At 43.3% G+C, this 17,074-nt stretch overlaps 1 protein-coding gene across 1 annotated transcript in view; it reads left to right on the top strand.

Annotated features, from left to right (window-relative positions):
• LOC137274509 (uncharacterized) overlaps positions 1-17,074 on the top strand; it is a 108,736-nt gene that overhangs the window by 74,365 nt on the left and 17,297 nt on the right. The window contains exons 9-12 of the mRNA XM_067807732.1: positions 1,883-1,999; positions 10,334-10,529; positions 13,158-13,222; positions 16,794-16,901. Of these exons, the coding sequence (XP_067663833.1) occupies positions 1,883-1,999; positions 10,334-10,529; positions 13,158-13,222; positions 16,794-16,901 (486 nt within the window). The remainder of the gene's footprint in view (positions 1-1,882; positions 2,000-10,333; positions 10,530-13,157; positions 13,223-16,793; positions 16,902-17,074) is intronic.

Raw genomic sequence — 17,074 nt, forward strand, 5'->3', positions numbered from 1 at the left:
GTTCCCCTCCGATACATATAAAACATGAGGGTACGATCAGCGAATCCGTAAGTACAAATCTGCTTAACGGTCATTCTCTAGAGACCTGGGTTTGTGTGAAAAGGAAACATTTCTCTGTTTTTAGTAATTATTTGCTGGTGCATTGATATATGCAGTGCCCCATTGTTTGATGACGCTCATTTGATCATGACTAGATAAACATTCCATGACCGGTATTTTCCAAGCCTCTATAACGGTTCTGACAAATTGACAGTCCGAGCAATTTTGATTCAAGTCGTTCAACATTGCTGTGTCTATTTGCAGCAGCATGTGATATTTATTCGTCTAATTGTAAATATCTGTCCCAATTACCAGTCTCAATTTCACACATATGACTAATTCATGCAAAATGGACGCTAGGCACAAGAGCTTTGTCTCTACTGAAATTAATACAGCCGAAAAATGTGGAAATTACACCTTGATGATGAGTGTGTATCATCCATGTTTATACGGACACACGTCCCCTCCATTCATGTACTCGTATCGTTTCAGTTGATTCACTGCCGTTCGGATTAATTGTTTTTAATGTCCACTGAATTTATTGAACAAAATATTTTGAACCTTGTTATCGACTCAGCTCTTATGGTACACACTAGAATTAATTGATATCATTGCAACATTTGTCTAGATCTGTTAGCAATGTTTATTGCTTAATAACGCCTATGGCATAAGTACCAATTATCCTTGTGACCACAGGCGGCTCGTTTGATGTGATGCTGTGATGAACGAGATGACAGGTGCGCGAATACTGAATACCATGATGTCGTTAGCACGTCGTGTTTTATTCAGCATCTCCAGGATATTTATCATTGTAAACATTATAATGTAGATTGATGTTCTGTAAACGTCATAAATGACACTGAATATAACCATCAGGCCTGTCTATGATGGTTATCTACTAAACAAAGTGTTGAGTATAAAGGATAGGGTGGGGTGATTTATACAAGGTAATTGCGGACATAAAGGACGGGTTTACTTGGGTTATACAAAAACATTGCTATCAATACATTCGGCAGAATGTCTGTATGTACATATATGCTCTAGGAATCGATGAAAGAATCAACATTAATAAATCACATTGCTGACAAATTATAGAAAGTCTGACTGTATGTATTCTGGATGGTTCAGTAATGTGGTGATTAATTTTAGGAAAGGGCACGGTCTATATACATGCACCGTGCACAGTTGACTGACCCATTATCACATTTTCACTTCCACTTTCCGTTATAGAGAGCGTCTGTAAGTTATCTCTTACTCGCAATTCGCGAGTGTGGTTGTCAGTTTGTCACTTTGTGTTAACGCTGCACTAAGCAATATTCTAGCTACATGACAGCGGTCTGTTAATAATCGTCTCTGTACCAGACAATCCAGTGAGTGACTAAATGGAATATGATGAAGTGTAAGAGAGTGAGTGAGTGACTGTAATTTTACTTCTCTTTTAACAATATTCCAACAGTATCGGAGCGGGGAACACCAGAAAAGAGTTTCACACACTGCAGCCATGTGGGGAATCGAACCCGGTCCTTTGGCGTGACAAACGAACGCTTTAACCACCGCCCTACTCATGTTAGAGCCTAATCACCGTTGTGCTCTCACTACTGCATATAAATAAAAAGCGAATTTATCACTCACATTACATCATAGTTGGTATGATATTCGCTTCCCATAAAAGTTACTCAAATCATATCTTTCGTACATGGGAAGATTTGACTTGAATAACCTCTGCGTAAAGAGAATGTGTGTATGAATGAAGAGAGACTTAGACCCTCCGTCAGTGTCATTGACGGCGCCCGCTGTCAGCGTAATCCTCCACACCATGATCATTACATGACGTATATTACAGATCCGAACCGGTGTGAGGACGACGACGACCGGAAGTGTCGCGAACTGCTGTCGACAGGAGTTTGTGGGAAAGACATCAACATCAGTCAGCACTGCAAGAAGACGTGTCAGATGTGCCGTAAGTAGAGCCCCAGTCTCTCTACTGTGTGATTGTGTTACAGACGTCTGTCAGATGTGCCGTAAGTAGAGTTCCAGTCTCTCTACTGTGTGATTGTGTTACAGACGTCTGTCGGATGTGCCGTAAGTAGAGCCCCAGTCTCTCTACTGTGTGATTGTGTGACAGACGTGTGTCGGATGTGCCGTAAGTAGAGTCCCAGTCTCTCTACTGTGTGATTGTGTGACAGACGTGTGTCGGATGTGCCGTAAGTAGAGTCCCAGTCTCTCTACTGTGTGATTGTGTGACAGACGTCTATCAGATGTGCCGTAAGTAGAGTCCCAGTCTCTCTACTGTGTGATTGTGTGACAGGCATGTGTCAGATGTGCCGTAAGTAGAGTCCCAGTCTACTGTGTGATTGTGTGACAGACGTCTGTCATGAGGACTCGATTCATCCTATATCATGCCGACCAATAGCACTACCCTACCAAGTTTAACTCTCACGTCGTTTGATCTGGATCTCACACTATTATTTATATACATTATGGTTTATTTCTTCCCGTTTTTCTGACGTATTGTGTTGGTTAAGAGTACAGTGTTCATTGTTTAGCCTTCTGGTGCTTCCGGTTGATACTGACGACTTTAAGCTCATGTGACCGGAAGTAAAGACCATCTCCAGTTAATTCGTTGGAGATGTGACTTCGAACTGTGATGAAGATGAATTTTGTCTAAAGGGATATCCTTCTGCTATCCAGGGCTCTACATAGCGAATTGTGAATCAATGGCTGGATGGATTTACATGGATTAAGCAAGTTCATTGTCTGACGCTCTTACCCTGAATTGTAGTCAGATCTACGTTGTCGCGGATAGTTCCACTTTTACCATTGTGATATCTTGTTAGAAACGTGATTTATTTTGGAAGCTTCTTTTTCAATGGTCTATTATTGAAACAAGAAAAGATGTACTTGTTATGGTGTGGTTGTATGTAGGGTAAGATGTTTCGTGACATTGTACAGACGTTGTTGTTAAGACAAATGTTGTGGAAGTAGTCATACGTATCACAGCTTGCAATGCTGATGACGCGATTCTAAGGATAAATGAATGCTTAAACTGACTAGCGATATTACGACAGTTTATGATACTTAGACCAAGCAAACAGATGACCGACAACATCCCACAAGGACAATGAGTCGATGGGACTAGCCAGCCAATCCTATTTAGTCCCACCCTACTCCAGCTTGGTGGACCCATTCTCGCTCGAGTGGTTTATCTAGTTTGTACTTATGTGTTTCAGTCGCTGTGGAATAACTCTGCTCAGTCCTCATTCCAAATTACGTTAGTGTTTAGATTGTATTCTTCCGGCGGCATTCTTTCAGCCATCTTAAGTAGATAACTATGCTCTTTGACTATTCTTTTGAACATTTAACAGCAGTTGTCATGCTATGTGTTATACTCTTGTATGTTATGGAATCAGTGTTGGAAGAATTTTGAATGCATCCCTATTTCTGCTGAAGACTGACGGAGATCCATTCCACCATGAGAAAAAGCAACACCACGAAGAGTCAACCGTCATGCATGTTTGCTTAATATATTATAGTAATCGTTCATAACCTGACAGTGTTAATAAACAATGGTCCACACGCATCTGATACAGGGGAAGGGTTTTAACCTAATACTAGCAAACCAGGTTTCCACAGGACTCCAGGTTTTGAAGGGCCTTGTCGGAAAATGATGGTAAAACGATATTAGAGAGTGAATTTGGTTTTATGCCGCTCTGAGTAATATTCGAGAAATATGACAGCAGGTTTCACACGTTATACCTATGTGGGGAATCGGATCTGGGTCTTCAGCGAGACGAGTAAACGTAGACTAGTGGTTAAAGTAATGAAGCTTTGCATTGTACTGCTATTGTGATATGTATGATTACGTTTATAACAGGGGCTCCACATTTCGTATCGAGGAGGTAGTACAATGTATATTATTGTGTGTCACTCGGGACGCAATGTGTTATGTTTCCTCGCTAATCTTAATACTTCTGTGCGCATAATGTTGCGTCGCGTTAAACTCGGCGGAAGTCATTATGTAATGACAACTGTGTAGACAGTAAAAGCCAGTTTGTTTGTAGTTTGAAAGGCCAAGTCTACATCCATGCTCCCACGACGTTTGGAACTAAATGATTCATATCGAAAAGAGTGTTTTCATTCACCTGTAAAAGAAGAACGAAGCCAACTGCTGGCCGACTGTTGAAAGAGCTAAATGAATACCATTACAGACACATTAGAAGACTGTAGAGTTCTGTCAGACGATGGAACTGTGGGAAACGAGGTGTTTAATACATAATGACGAAGGAGCAAATATGAAGTCGGAGGAGAGATTCATGGGGATTGTGATTATCCTTGCTAGATGACAGCGGAATGTCTATATTTTCATCCTGCCGACGTCGACCGAATTGCGACTTCTACGTGGTTGATTACTCTATTACCGGACGCCACTGAAGAAAGTCCCATACACGTGCTAAGCCTGGCGTTTGCTGGGTACAAAGTGGACGTAGTGGTTGCTGGCGACGTGGGCTTCATTACGTAGATGGAGGCGTCTCGCGTGGGGAAGAATGGCAGGGTTGATGCTTGATCCTTGGGCGTGATGCTTCTATAGGGTGGGAGAGGGGCCCAGATTGCCGCTGATCGCCCGGATACGACCAACACACGCCTATCCTCACATCCCGGATCAACCACGAGAAAACACGCGTGAGAACGTGACCTCAGCGCCGTCTACCGGCATGTTTCGCTCTTCTATGGAAACTGTTTACAAGCCCGTATTAGATTGAAGGCGACTGTTTAATCATCTAAGTACCTCCCCTATACAATGCTGGCTAGGACTGAAAGGGTAAAAATGGATGTTTCGCAATTTAAAACGTTTCCTGATTAGAAATGGAGCCTTGATTTTATTCCATGTTATGACGTCAGACGTCGGTTGTCGTAATCTGCCACTGTACATTGCAAGTTAATAAAACATCTTATTGCAGATTGAAGATTTGTATTTGAGGCCTGTTCTTCATATCAAATAAGGAAGAGATTTGTGTAAGGGGACATTAAACCATTGCCACTTAATGTAATCTCTTCTCAGGTCAAAGGTCATCCGTCTCTACGCCAACATGTCATATCCACTCGAAACATATTGACGTCAGCACAATAGCTGCTGACTTTCAAACCCAGTGACAAGTTACCACAAAGTCAACTTAAAGTGTCTTGCTGGCCATATGAATGTCTGTGACGCTGCCAATCAATAGTGACATTTCAACAACGGATTCGCTTGATTAAGCTCGCTTTATGCAAACACGCACTTTTGTCTTTGTGCCAAGAAGTTGCCAAGTTGAGTATAACATCTTCGTCTCTCACTTCGCACGTACTCGGCAGTGGGGCACTCTAACCCTAGCATCTTCCTCACAAGCTTTCAAATATATTTGGAATCAATTAAAGAAGTTATACTTTAGACGGAAGAAAGAACGTGACGATTCTCGACGCTGCCTGAACAGAGGAGACGACCCTCTGTAGACATGGCTGTGGAAGTGTTTCTGTTGTAGCCCCCTGCGGTAGTCGTTAATTGAAAAATTGAAATGAGAATGTATAACCCATGCTGTTGTTGTTGTTGTTGGACACAACGTTAATGGCTAACATCGCCAAAATGGGGATGAGGTGGAAGAGGATACCCCCCGCCACCCGATGATGTCTCTGCTCCCTCGGTTCGGGAACACTGAGAATAAATTTTCAATAAATAATGTTGACGTGTCATGTTGTGATAATTGTATTTGTTAAAGGATATTATTACTTGCCAAAACACAATTATCCCTTCACGAACAAATTAAACCACAAATACTCTCACAAGGACCCCCGCCACTTTACAAATCCTCATCATGATACAACCCCCACCAACCGCGGTAGACACCCCCGACCACTTTCGGGATCCACATCGTGTTAAAGACCCACAACAACGTAACAGAACCGCCACCAGTAACAGAACCGCCACCAGTAACAGAACCGCAGTTCCATTATTGTTTCAAACCAACGTTACAGATTTCCACCTCATTGCTGACTCATTATCGCGACACAGACCCTCCATCATGTCACAAGCCCACCATCACGTCACAGACCCACGATCACGTCACAGATCCTCTATCACGTCACAGAAACACCATCGGGTCACAGACCTTCCATCACGTCACAGACCTCTATTGCATTACAGACCAACCATGACGTCACAGACCCTCTATCACTTTAAAGACCCACCGTCACGTTGAAGAACCATATACAACACCACGTTGCAGATCTCATCGTGTTACGTTCCCCTACCATGTTACAAACCTACCACTGCATTACAGACCCGCCACCTCACCACAGACCGTCCGTTACGTACATCTCTACGGCTAAGGTAGGACAATGTTACGGCATAAGAGGCCGCCTTAGCTGAGAGAGTAGTCTGGGAAGCCAGGCTATCGATCAACCAGCTATAGTGACTAGTTGAAAGAGTGACTATATATCACGTCCGCTGAGAAGTTATTATCTTTCATCATTCTTTCCATATAAATGGAAATCAGTAAGTTCTACCGAACCGTTACTATATTGTTAAAATAAACTTGTCAGTTACCAAACTCGTAAAAACAGCTGACATGTCAATCATCCAGCTCTTTCCCCGCCCCTGCCTTCATCCGGCTACCCGCTGGAATATTGCCAATCTGTTAACCCTTGTGCCCCAATATAACAATTTCAACGATTGATCCCCACATCAATTCTCTCTGATTTCATTCTAAATTATTGACTACAAGCAGTCTGGTATATACCCGTCACGGATCACTCCCCACGAGTTGCCAAGACTGATAGCGTCTGCGAGGGCCTCATTGTGATGTTTCGTACACTTAGGCGAATTTCACGTCCTATCGTTCCAAACGTCATTTCGTCGCTATTCCATTTTATATTATTCGATGTCATGACCTGATACTCAACTGACAGTGACTAGACAATCCTTTAAACTGGTTCTGTGTCTTATCGACGATTCCCACGACGTTCAGCAACATTACAATGTTTGTTCTGATTTATTTGTAATGGTGGTGGCCAATGGGAGTTATGAAACAGCGTGTCTTCGCGCTTCCTAATTGGCTAGAACCAGTTTCTGTGTTATTTCCCCATGCGATTGATAACGCATACCGATGTGGCAGTGTGCACGCATGTGCAGAAAGTGAAGAGATTCAGCAGAGAAGGTCTATTGGAAAATGCATATCTTGAACTGTGCACATAACTGGTGTTTGATTCAAGCACGTGTCTCATAATGTTAATAATTTACTAATGTAATAAACTGCAAGAGTTAAGGTGATGTGTGCTAGGTAGAACTGTATATATGGTGGGCGAGCTGTCTAAGGCGCCAGGCTAGTGATCCAGCAAGCTTAATTAAGGTCTACAGATGAAGCCCTTCTGTGACCGGGTATAAAAAAAACATTGGAGTCATCTTTGTGCACTGTCGTCTTATGTACAGTACACAGCCCTGTGCACATAAAAGAACCCCCGAATCTGTTGGTAAATGACTGGTACTAGTTGCTGGTACTGACCCGTGAAGGTCCCACGGTAGAATAGGCCTTCAGCAACCCATGCTTGCCATACAAGGCGACTATGCTTGTCGTAAGAGGCGACTAACGGGATCGGGTGGTCAGGCTCGCTGACTTGGTTGACACATGTCATCGGTTCCCAATTGCGCAGATTGATGCTCACGTTGTTGGTCACTGGATTGTCTGGTCCAGACTCGATTATTTACAGACCGCCGCCCTATAACTGAGTGACTAAACTCACTCACTCATTAGTTGCTGTACAGCACGGGCAGCAAACGTGTACAAAGTACCGTGACTGTTCACCCAGCTGTGAATGGGTACCTGGCAAGGATGAAAAAGTTGCAATAACTCGGCGTACCTAGTGGCTGCAAGGGCTGTGTGGTCCCCTGTGAGTTGAGACTGATAAAACGTTGTGCCGTTGAGACTGACATCCAGTGATCGAAGGAACAAGTACCAGCGCCATGAGCATGTACAAGCTGCGTGAATATGTGCGCTATATAAATACCCTATATCCTATATTTAAAAAAAGTAATGGTTTATAATTGAATTACATATAATTGATAAAATGTTATGCGTGTTACTGACGTTTTCTACTTTGACAAACCTGGAAGCATCGTGGATACGAACTCACGATCACAGTGCGCATGCCCAAATGACGCAACTCTTCACAGCGAATCTCGGCAAACCTCATACGTTATTTGACTGAAAAGTAATACAAGAAGGGTATTTCCGAGTGTGCTTCGATATGGCGAGAAATGTGGGACAATATTACTTGTACCCTTTGGAATGTTTTGATCATATGTCATTATCAATTTCATTATCAATGTTATTATCGATGTAATTTCAAATACTCACGCTGAGCCTAAATGCGTCCTTTGAACATGTCAGAACCCTCTCATTGTGAGTTCGAATCCCTGTTCGGCAGATTATGTTCCTATGTGTGTAACCTCCATTTCCTTACTCGTTGATTTCATCAGTGTAGTAAACCTCCAACTACCCCACCCCACCCCCACCCTCACCCCACTCACCAGCTAACGCATAGTAATAAATTGCAAAGTAGTTTTGAAGGAACTTGCACTAGATGCAGGAACGTTGGCAACAGTGTAAGAATATAAACGGAAGCGTGAATACCCCTAATTGTCATATAGTGCCATACGTATTTGCTGCCAGGTTGACAGAAACACGGTATCTGGAAAACCTATATTATCATCAAAATGATAACGTTGTGAGAGCGAATAGTTAATGAGCGAGAAGACGTCGGAACAGCCTTGATATCTAAATTAAAGTAGTTTATCGGATCCTGGTAGCAAGTTTATCGGCCTGGTTCGTCGTCTCGATAACAACATGTACTTAATAATAATATTTACGCGATACATTTCGTCTCTGTGTTCTCCAAGCACCTGTCCATATAGCTGTAATGTTAACGGTGTTTGAACCCATATCACTATAACCAGCGTCACTTAAATTTACCGAAGGTATTTCCTTCTAGATGACGCTAATGACCAGTTACAATGCTCCCTGCGCTTAATCCGGAGAAATGATTAGGCGGCAAGATTAGAGTACATGCTACAAAATCCAATTAGGCCATTGACGAAGGTTCCTCGTTATAAGGAGACAGTATAAAAATTCACTTCACATAAATCATAAAATAATCAATATTAATTATTTAATGTTTAAATATATGTCTTGACATCAGCTAATGTAAATCTATTTTGCTCGTCATCGCGGGGGATCTCGGAAGGTTGTAACTCAACAAAACAGACGCTGGTTGAGTGCTGGGGTAGAATCTTTAGTTTCTAGTTTCTGTCAAAATATCCTACGATCCCTTTCTCTTTCTGTCTTCCTCGCCTCCTTTGTGCCTCTCTTTTCTCCGTCCTTCACTCCCACATAAACCATTTATGCACATCCTGCGTTAATTCTTTCCGATGATATTAATGACTTCGCGCTGTTCATTTATTGCCTGCAACACTACTTTTTTATCTTTCCATCTTTCTAGTTTTAGTTCCTTAATGAAAAGATACATTATATTAACATCATGCAGTTTTAGAGCATGGCATTTCACCTTGCCATGGAGTACATGGGCACGACATACAGTATGATGTTGTCAAGCAGATTATGGACATGACCTTTAGTACCACGTGCACCTTGTCAATGAGTATATGGATGTGACATACAGGATGACGTTATCAAGCAGGCTATGGACATGACCTTTAGTATCACCTTGTCATTGAGTATATGGATGTGACATACAGTATGACGTTATCAAGCAGGTTATGGACATGATCTTTAGTATCACCTTGTCATTGAGTATATGGATGTGACATACAGTATGACGTTATCAAGCAGGTTATGGACATGATCTTTAGTATCACCTTGTCATTGAGTATATGGATGTGACATACAGTATGACGTTATCAAGCAGTTTATGGACATGATCTTTAGTATCACCTTGTCATTGAGTATATGGATGTGACATGCAGTATGACGTTATCAAGCAGGTTATGGACATGACCTTAAGTATCACCTTGTCATTGAGTATATAGACATAACGTTTAGTGCCACGGTAATCTAGAATCTATGAACGTGACATTTATTCCCACCTATGCCATGAATGAAAACATTTGGTTTATGGCACTTTACACAGTTTGTGTGTTACACCGCCACGTGGAATAGGAAAGCTGTAAGTGTCCCAAACATTATGTCAGCACATACATTGACTTGTCGTTTAGTATCACTTCATTCTGAATTCCACATGTCTTCCCCAGAGGGCCAGCCACGTCAGAAGTGTCGATTCGACCCCAAGCTCCATGGAAACTGGATGTTATACGATCGGGACAGAATTGAGGAAATCTCGATTAACCACAACAGGGCCTCTTTCTCCAAGTTCGGCAGGTTCTCGTGCCGTGAAACGGGATCTGACGAGAACCAGTACAAGACAGTGTCCGAGTTTACCAATGGATGGTAGGTCACATAAGTACTACCCGAATAATTATCAGCACAACCAGATTCCAGATAATTGCAACCTTTCTTTCCCCTCGAGATTAACCTTTGTGACATTAGAAATATATTTTAGTGGTATATATAGCCAGTGGATCAACACCGCTGTGGCCAGTACCGTTCCATTTGAGTTAAGCTTGGGGTTTCAAACTGGGAGCGGGATTTCCTATTTGAGGTTCGAGAGAAATATTTTACATATATTTTAACTGAATATTATAGACCTGAACTGAACAAAATAATTGAACGTTGTCATTGATCTAAAGTTATATTGTGCTTCTTGAACGGACGACAAACCTTACGTAATGCGACGCAATAATGCAGCTTTTCTCAAAGAAATGCATCCATATCACCGATGAACAAGAAAAGCCCATTTAAGTTTTATTAGCGTCCACCATGGTCGCTGATCAGACGTGTCAATTTAGGTCACAGATATATCTTAAGAATTTAACCATAATCTGCTGCCAACTTCCTTTCTTTGTGTGTTCTAAACCCATCATACTTGGCGATCTGAAAAATAAGGGGCACGTGCTGGACAATCAGGTCGAACTTGTATTATATAAGATAATAACAACCATGTTTCTATTATCATTGCTTTATTTGTTTGCATGTTATTGTGAAATTTTATATAGATTAGATTCGCTAATCAGTGATGGCAGATTAAAATGGCTGACAGCGAGATAGGATGATCAGACCAATATGTTCCACTCGCCAGGCCAGTATTGGTTTAATGTACTTTGGGGTATTTAGTGATGTCTATATTGGCCGTTAGGGGTCCATTTACGACATAACAGGGATATTAGACAGATTTGGCGTGTTACGACCCAGAATACATGTTTCGTGGATTGGTTTGGTGTTCGGAAATAGTCTAGCATTGTGTTGAGATAAATCAATATGATATTGTTAAATACAAACACTTGTTCGAAGTGGGGCAAGGTGGTGTAGTGATCTGACGGGTCACCAGGGTGGTGTAGTGAACTGACGGGTCACCAGGGTACTGGTTGGGAGAGGTGGTGTAGTGAACTGACGGGTCACCAGGGTACTGGTTGGGCGAGGTGGTGTAGTGAACTGACGGATCAACAGGGTACTGGACGGGCGAGGTGGTGTAGTGAACTGACGGGTCACCAGGGTACTGGTTGGGAGAGGTGGTGTAGTGAACTGACGGGTCACCAGGGTACTGGTGGGGCGAGGTGGTGTAGTGAACTGACGGATCAACAGGGTACTGGACGGGCGAGGTGGTGTAGTGAACTGACGGGTCACCAGGGTACTGGTTGGGAGAGGTGGTGTAGTGAACTGACGGGTCACCAGGGTACTGGTTGGGCGAGATGGTGTAGTGAACTGACGGATCAACAGGGTACTGGACGGGCGAGGTGGTGTAGTGAATTGACGGGTCAACAGGATGGTGGTGGAGGGAGGTGGTGGAGTGAACTGACGGGTCAACAGGGTACTGGTGGGGCGAGGTGGTGTAGTGAAGTGGCGTGTCAACAGGGTGGTGGTGGAGGGAGGTGGTGTTGTGAACTGACGGGTCAACAGGGTACTGGTTGGGCGAGGTGGTGTAGTGAACTGCTGGGTCAACAGGGTACTGGTGGGGCGAGGTGGTGTAGTGAAGTGGCGGGTCAACAGGGTACTGGTGGGGCGAGGTGGTGTAGTGAACTGACGGGTCACCAGGGTACTGGTGGGGCGAGGTGGTGTAGTGAAGTAGCGTGTCAACAAGGTACTGGTGGGGCGAGGTGGTGTAGTGAAGTGGCGGGTCAACAGGGTACTGGTGGGGCGAGGTGGTGTAGTGATCTGACGGCTCACCAGGGTACTGGTGGGGCGAGGTGGTGTAGTGAAGTAGCGTGTCAACAGGGTACTGGTGGAGGGAGGTGGTGTAGTGATCTGACGGGTCGACAGGGTACTGGTGGGATGAGGTGGTGTAGTGAAGTGGCGTGTCAACAGGGTACTGGTGGGGCGAGGTGGTGTAGTGATCTGACGGGTCACCAGGGTACTGGTGGGGCGAGGTGGTGTAGTGAATTGCTGGGTCAACAGGGTACAGGTGGGGCGAGGTGGTGTAGTGAACTGGCGGGTCAACAGGGTACTGGTGGGGCGAGGTGGTGTAGTGAAGTGGCGTGTCAACAGGGTGGTGGTGGAGGGAGGTGGTATAGTGAACTGCTGAGTGAACAGGGTACTGGTGGGACGAGGTGGTGTAGTGAACTGGCGTGTCAACAGGGTACTGGTTGTTCGAGGTAGTGGAGTGAACTGATGAACTGCAGATAGTACAGGTTTTTGCGACGTTGTATAATAAACAAACGGGTTGAGTTGAGGTGGTATAGTGACTAACTATCTGAACAAGCTAGAGATAGTAGTGCAGGGGAGTATCTGACTGAGCAGGTTAGAGATGTGGCGAGGTGGACATATTGGCTTAAGAGAAAATATAATCAGGGCGGATTTGCTTTCCAAACTGGGACGTTTTCGAAACTCCCACGGGATGCAACTCTGTAAAACGAGTCATTGTGCCCCCATACAAATGTTGTAGATGCTCCATAAGCCAGTTGTTATGATATTCTATTCATGACCACACATGTAAAATACATGATGTACCTGTTCTTCCCACAGCTCTCCTCGCTATACGTGTATTGAGTTTCACAGAAGAAACAACAACGTCCTACAGTACCGGATAAGTAAGTACAAGTGGTTTCCTAGGCGTATCTACCTCTGAAAGCATCTCATCCCTAATGCTGTAATTTGACTTCACTGTCTTCGGAATGGCTGCCTTCTCTTCCGCTAAACGATTAATCCCTTCCCCTGTCTCTATATATACACAACGCAGAAAAATTAACCCGACACCAGGAGACACATGAAAAAGGCTGCTTTCCCACAAGGGGAGCCAAATGACGTCTCCGTATCAATACTAGTAGGGTATTAGCAGTTAAAAGGGAAGCAGTATCTATATAATCTAGATCTGGTTCAAATCATATGTACGAGTAAGTGATGATATTCAGTGAAATCGATCGTCTAATCTGACACTATGACGTTATCCTCTGGACTATTACCGTTATAATATTACTAAGTGGTGCTATTGTCCCCTCAAGCATTTTGAAAACATTTTTAGCATTCATTTTTAATTTAATTTTGTCCTCAAATAATCTGAGGAGCTGTGATGACGTCATCCTGCTGACTTTCTTTCATCATCTTGATCGGGTGTTGTACAACATTTACAATTCATTATTCGTTCGGCGCAGAGATTTTAGCGACATGCCGTAAATCCTTGATCGACACCAGACCTGAACTTACCTTACTGTATTGTATGGAATGCATGCCGAATCTGATTCTCAAAATGAGTGCACGCATTGAAACGGGACACATAACATAGACGTTCCTCTTGGTACTCAATGCAATGAAAATGACACTGAGAGTCGCTATTTTGACGAAATACAAAATATTTTCTGTCAACACTCAAAAACACAGTCATTTTTTTCTTATTTTTTTTTACTCTTTTTAAATACGTTTATCTCACCATAACAAATGATAGTTTAGAATAGTTTAATAGTTTAAAATATACTTAAATAATTTCATCCGACCAATGAAATCACCATATATCTGTGTTATTAAGGTACCTGTTACTCGCTAAGTTGTCGTACTTGGTCAACAGACTAAAGCAGTGTTGTCTGCCGTCTGAGGCGATCTGTCCAAGGCCTTGACTAAGTACCAAATACGACTTAAGTAGTCGATGTAATTGCTAATACCAAGAAATCCTCCTTCTGTCACATAATCCAAACTATAATGTGATGGCGAAAACCGAGAACATTCAGTGTGCTGCCAAACAAACCAGAGATGAATCACTGTGAACATCACGTTTTAGTACAGTCCTCGTGCAGCAGAAGAGTCCATTTTCAGTGCGGTGCGGGGCCATGAACAGCGTGCTGCACGTTTATATGGATTCGCCGGTACACCACAAAGGCACACCTGTTGATTTTAATAATGTAGATGAGGAAGGTGGTGATTGCTGTCATTGGGTCTCGTCAAATGGGGTTGAAAACACAAACTGACACACCAGCTTGCATAGACAGTGAGTGAATCTGGTTTAACGCCACATTTGCCAATATTGTAACAACATCACAACATGGGGACACCCAAACTGGGCTTCCTATGTTGTATACATGTGAGGAGTCGAACCCGACCCTTTGGCTTTGTCGACAAGCAAACGCTTTAACCATTAGGCGACCCGTACATCACTGCCACTGTAGGAAACAGCATACAACATTCAATCTCTTCTTTCCAGTATTTTTTTAGTTGAGGGGGTTTATAATATTGGGACTCTGCAGTGTGTCACAAAATCACCTTTTTCAAGGATGATAGAGGATATAAGTAATTATCTATCACCAGTGATGGTTTGAAAATACCAACTTAGTCGTTTTACTGAATCGACAATGAATTTCTCTCTTGTCACGTTTCAACATACACTGGTACTTGGGTATACTACTTCAAAAACAATACCCCAGTCTTGAACAATTGCCACCGCCCCCCCCCCCCCCCCCACACACACACACACACAAGCGCCCACTCGACTGACCACGGGCTAATTGGGTTGTAACTCACCATCTTCAATCACAATAACTACCTTCGTCACCAACGTTGATGAAAAAAGCTAACAAAGTGATCCGTCACTTCATCTTGCGCTCTTATTTTCGTTATTTAACACAATGGTCTAGCTAGATATCTATATTTGACAAATTTCGTATCTTCAAACAAGTGGCGCCATTGTAATTGCAAAGTGATCTCCCCTGGGACTCACAAAACACTTCCGCTTTGTACCGTAATGGACGTTTCATGCTCTCTCACATTCAGCCAGGCCAAGGCTATCATATTTGGCCTGACAATGCGTTAGGATATCGTTATACAGACTAGACCGACAGCGATGGGTGTATGCCATGTTTTATTCATATATAAGACCCATGTAAAGCACACAATAACATCCCCTCGATCTCTCAACAGCTGCAAAAGGACCATCACGAGTAAATCAAAGCATTCGTCTTCTGAAGATGTTATCTTTACTTGGGAATACTTGAACCCACATAATCTTGAGGATTGATCGTTTTGTAACAGGCTTGCGGTCTGCTATCGTTGAACTGCTTTGCATTTGATCCCAAGCCCTTTAAACACCCAGCAGTAAGTGTTTCCTTGGTACAAGGTGCGTAACTATGGATTAAGAGACAATATTTGGTACGAATTTGTTATTTTCGCATTTGCGTCATACGCGGTAGCTGGTGTATGTACAATGACATTCGAGTCAGTAAATGGGTTGGGATTTTACATAAGTGGTGGCTAAATGCTCTGAGCGTTGTCTGGCAATATGGGGGACGGGGACAGGGTTGGGGGGTACATTAACTGCCTCTACACTAGCACAAGGAACCACGAACCGGTAATGCTTGGGGTCAGTTCAGGACGAATCATTGATTCGTTTTGGCTGGAATAGATGTTATGTCACCAACGCCCAACCTACCACATCAACTAAATGTCTGCTTCGTGGTGGCAGGATATTAGTAGCATTACTAGGCAGCGGAAACTCGGCGGTGACCTTAGCATCAGACAGGTCACAGTTCGTTAATTAACAGTAATATTTAGTCAAAACAAAAGAGGTTACACCGCATGCACTGGGTCTTTGTGTTCCAACATGGCCACCTGAGTCTCCTTCTTTAAAGGGCATGTCGTAAATGTACATTAATGTGTTGGATCTATCCAGTGACTGTGGTCGTCTAAAAGACGTCTTTTTGAAAGAAGTATAAGTGCCAAGTAAGTGACGACCACACCCTCATCCCAACACACACATACACACCGCCCCCCCCCCCCCCCCATCCCCGGAGTTCATATGTTCAAACTTGATGGATACCCTCCAAATGGATGACAACCTCAAGACACCATCCCTATCCCCCACCATACCCCCTCAACACTAAACTCATCACAGAGAAGCTCCCCCGCCGCCTAGCTATATATTGTGAACGGTACTTTAAAACAAAGACTCATTCATTGGTTAAGGCGTCCAGTCGTTTTGTCAATTGCCTTGGCTTGAATCCCATACGGATATAATATTTGACGCCCATTGCATTTCTGGTTTATGCACGAGACCAATTTTAACATTCATGGGACAACGCGCTTTTGAACTAATAACATAGACACACTATTTTTCACATGACAAGAACACCACAATACCACTTAAATCCGCTTTCTCATACATTTTCCTTCTTCCGGTAGGTAAGAGCATGCGTACTGACGCCGACCTTGAAGACCTGTGTTCCTTCCATGACGACCCCTTCCCACTGGGCGACAGTTACCGAAGTTTCTTCTTCAAGAACCTTGTCTGTAAGTGAAGGAAACTTGTCAGGCCATGCCATGTACTGTGCAGTGAGACCGTAACGTAATGAAACTCGTCCATATTCCATACGCTATGCCAACTTGCCAATATTTTTTATCTAAAGATTCTGGAAGCCTTTTGTTTTTTCAATTCTGAAGGTCAAACACACTTTTTTTCAGTT

This window comes from Haliotis asinina, chromosome 2 (genome assembly GCF_037392515.1).
Source record: "Haliotis asinina isolate JCU_RB_2024 chromosome 2, JCU_Hal_asi_v2, whole genome shotgun sequence".
NCBI lineage: Eukaryota > Metazoa > Mollusca > Gastropoda > Lepetellida > Haliotidae > Haliotis > Haliotis asinina.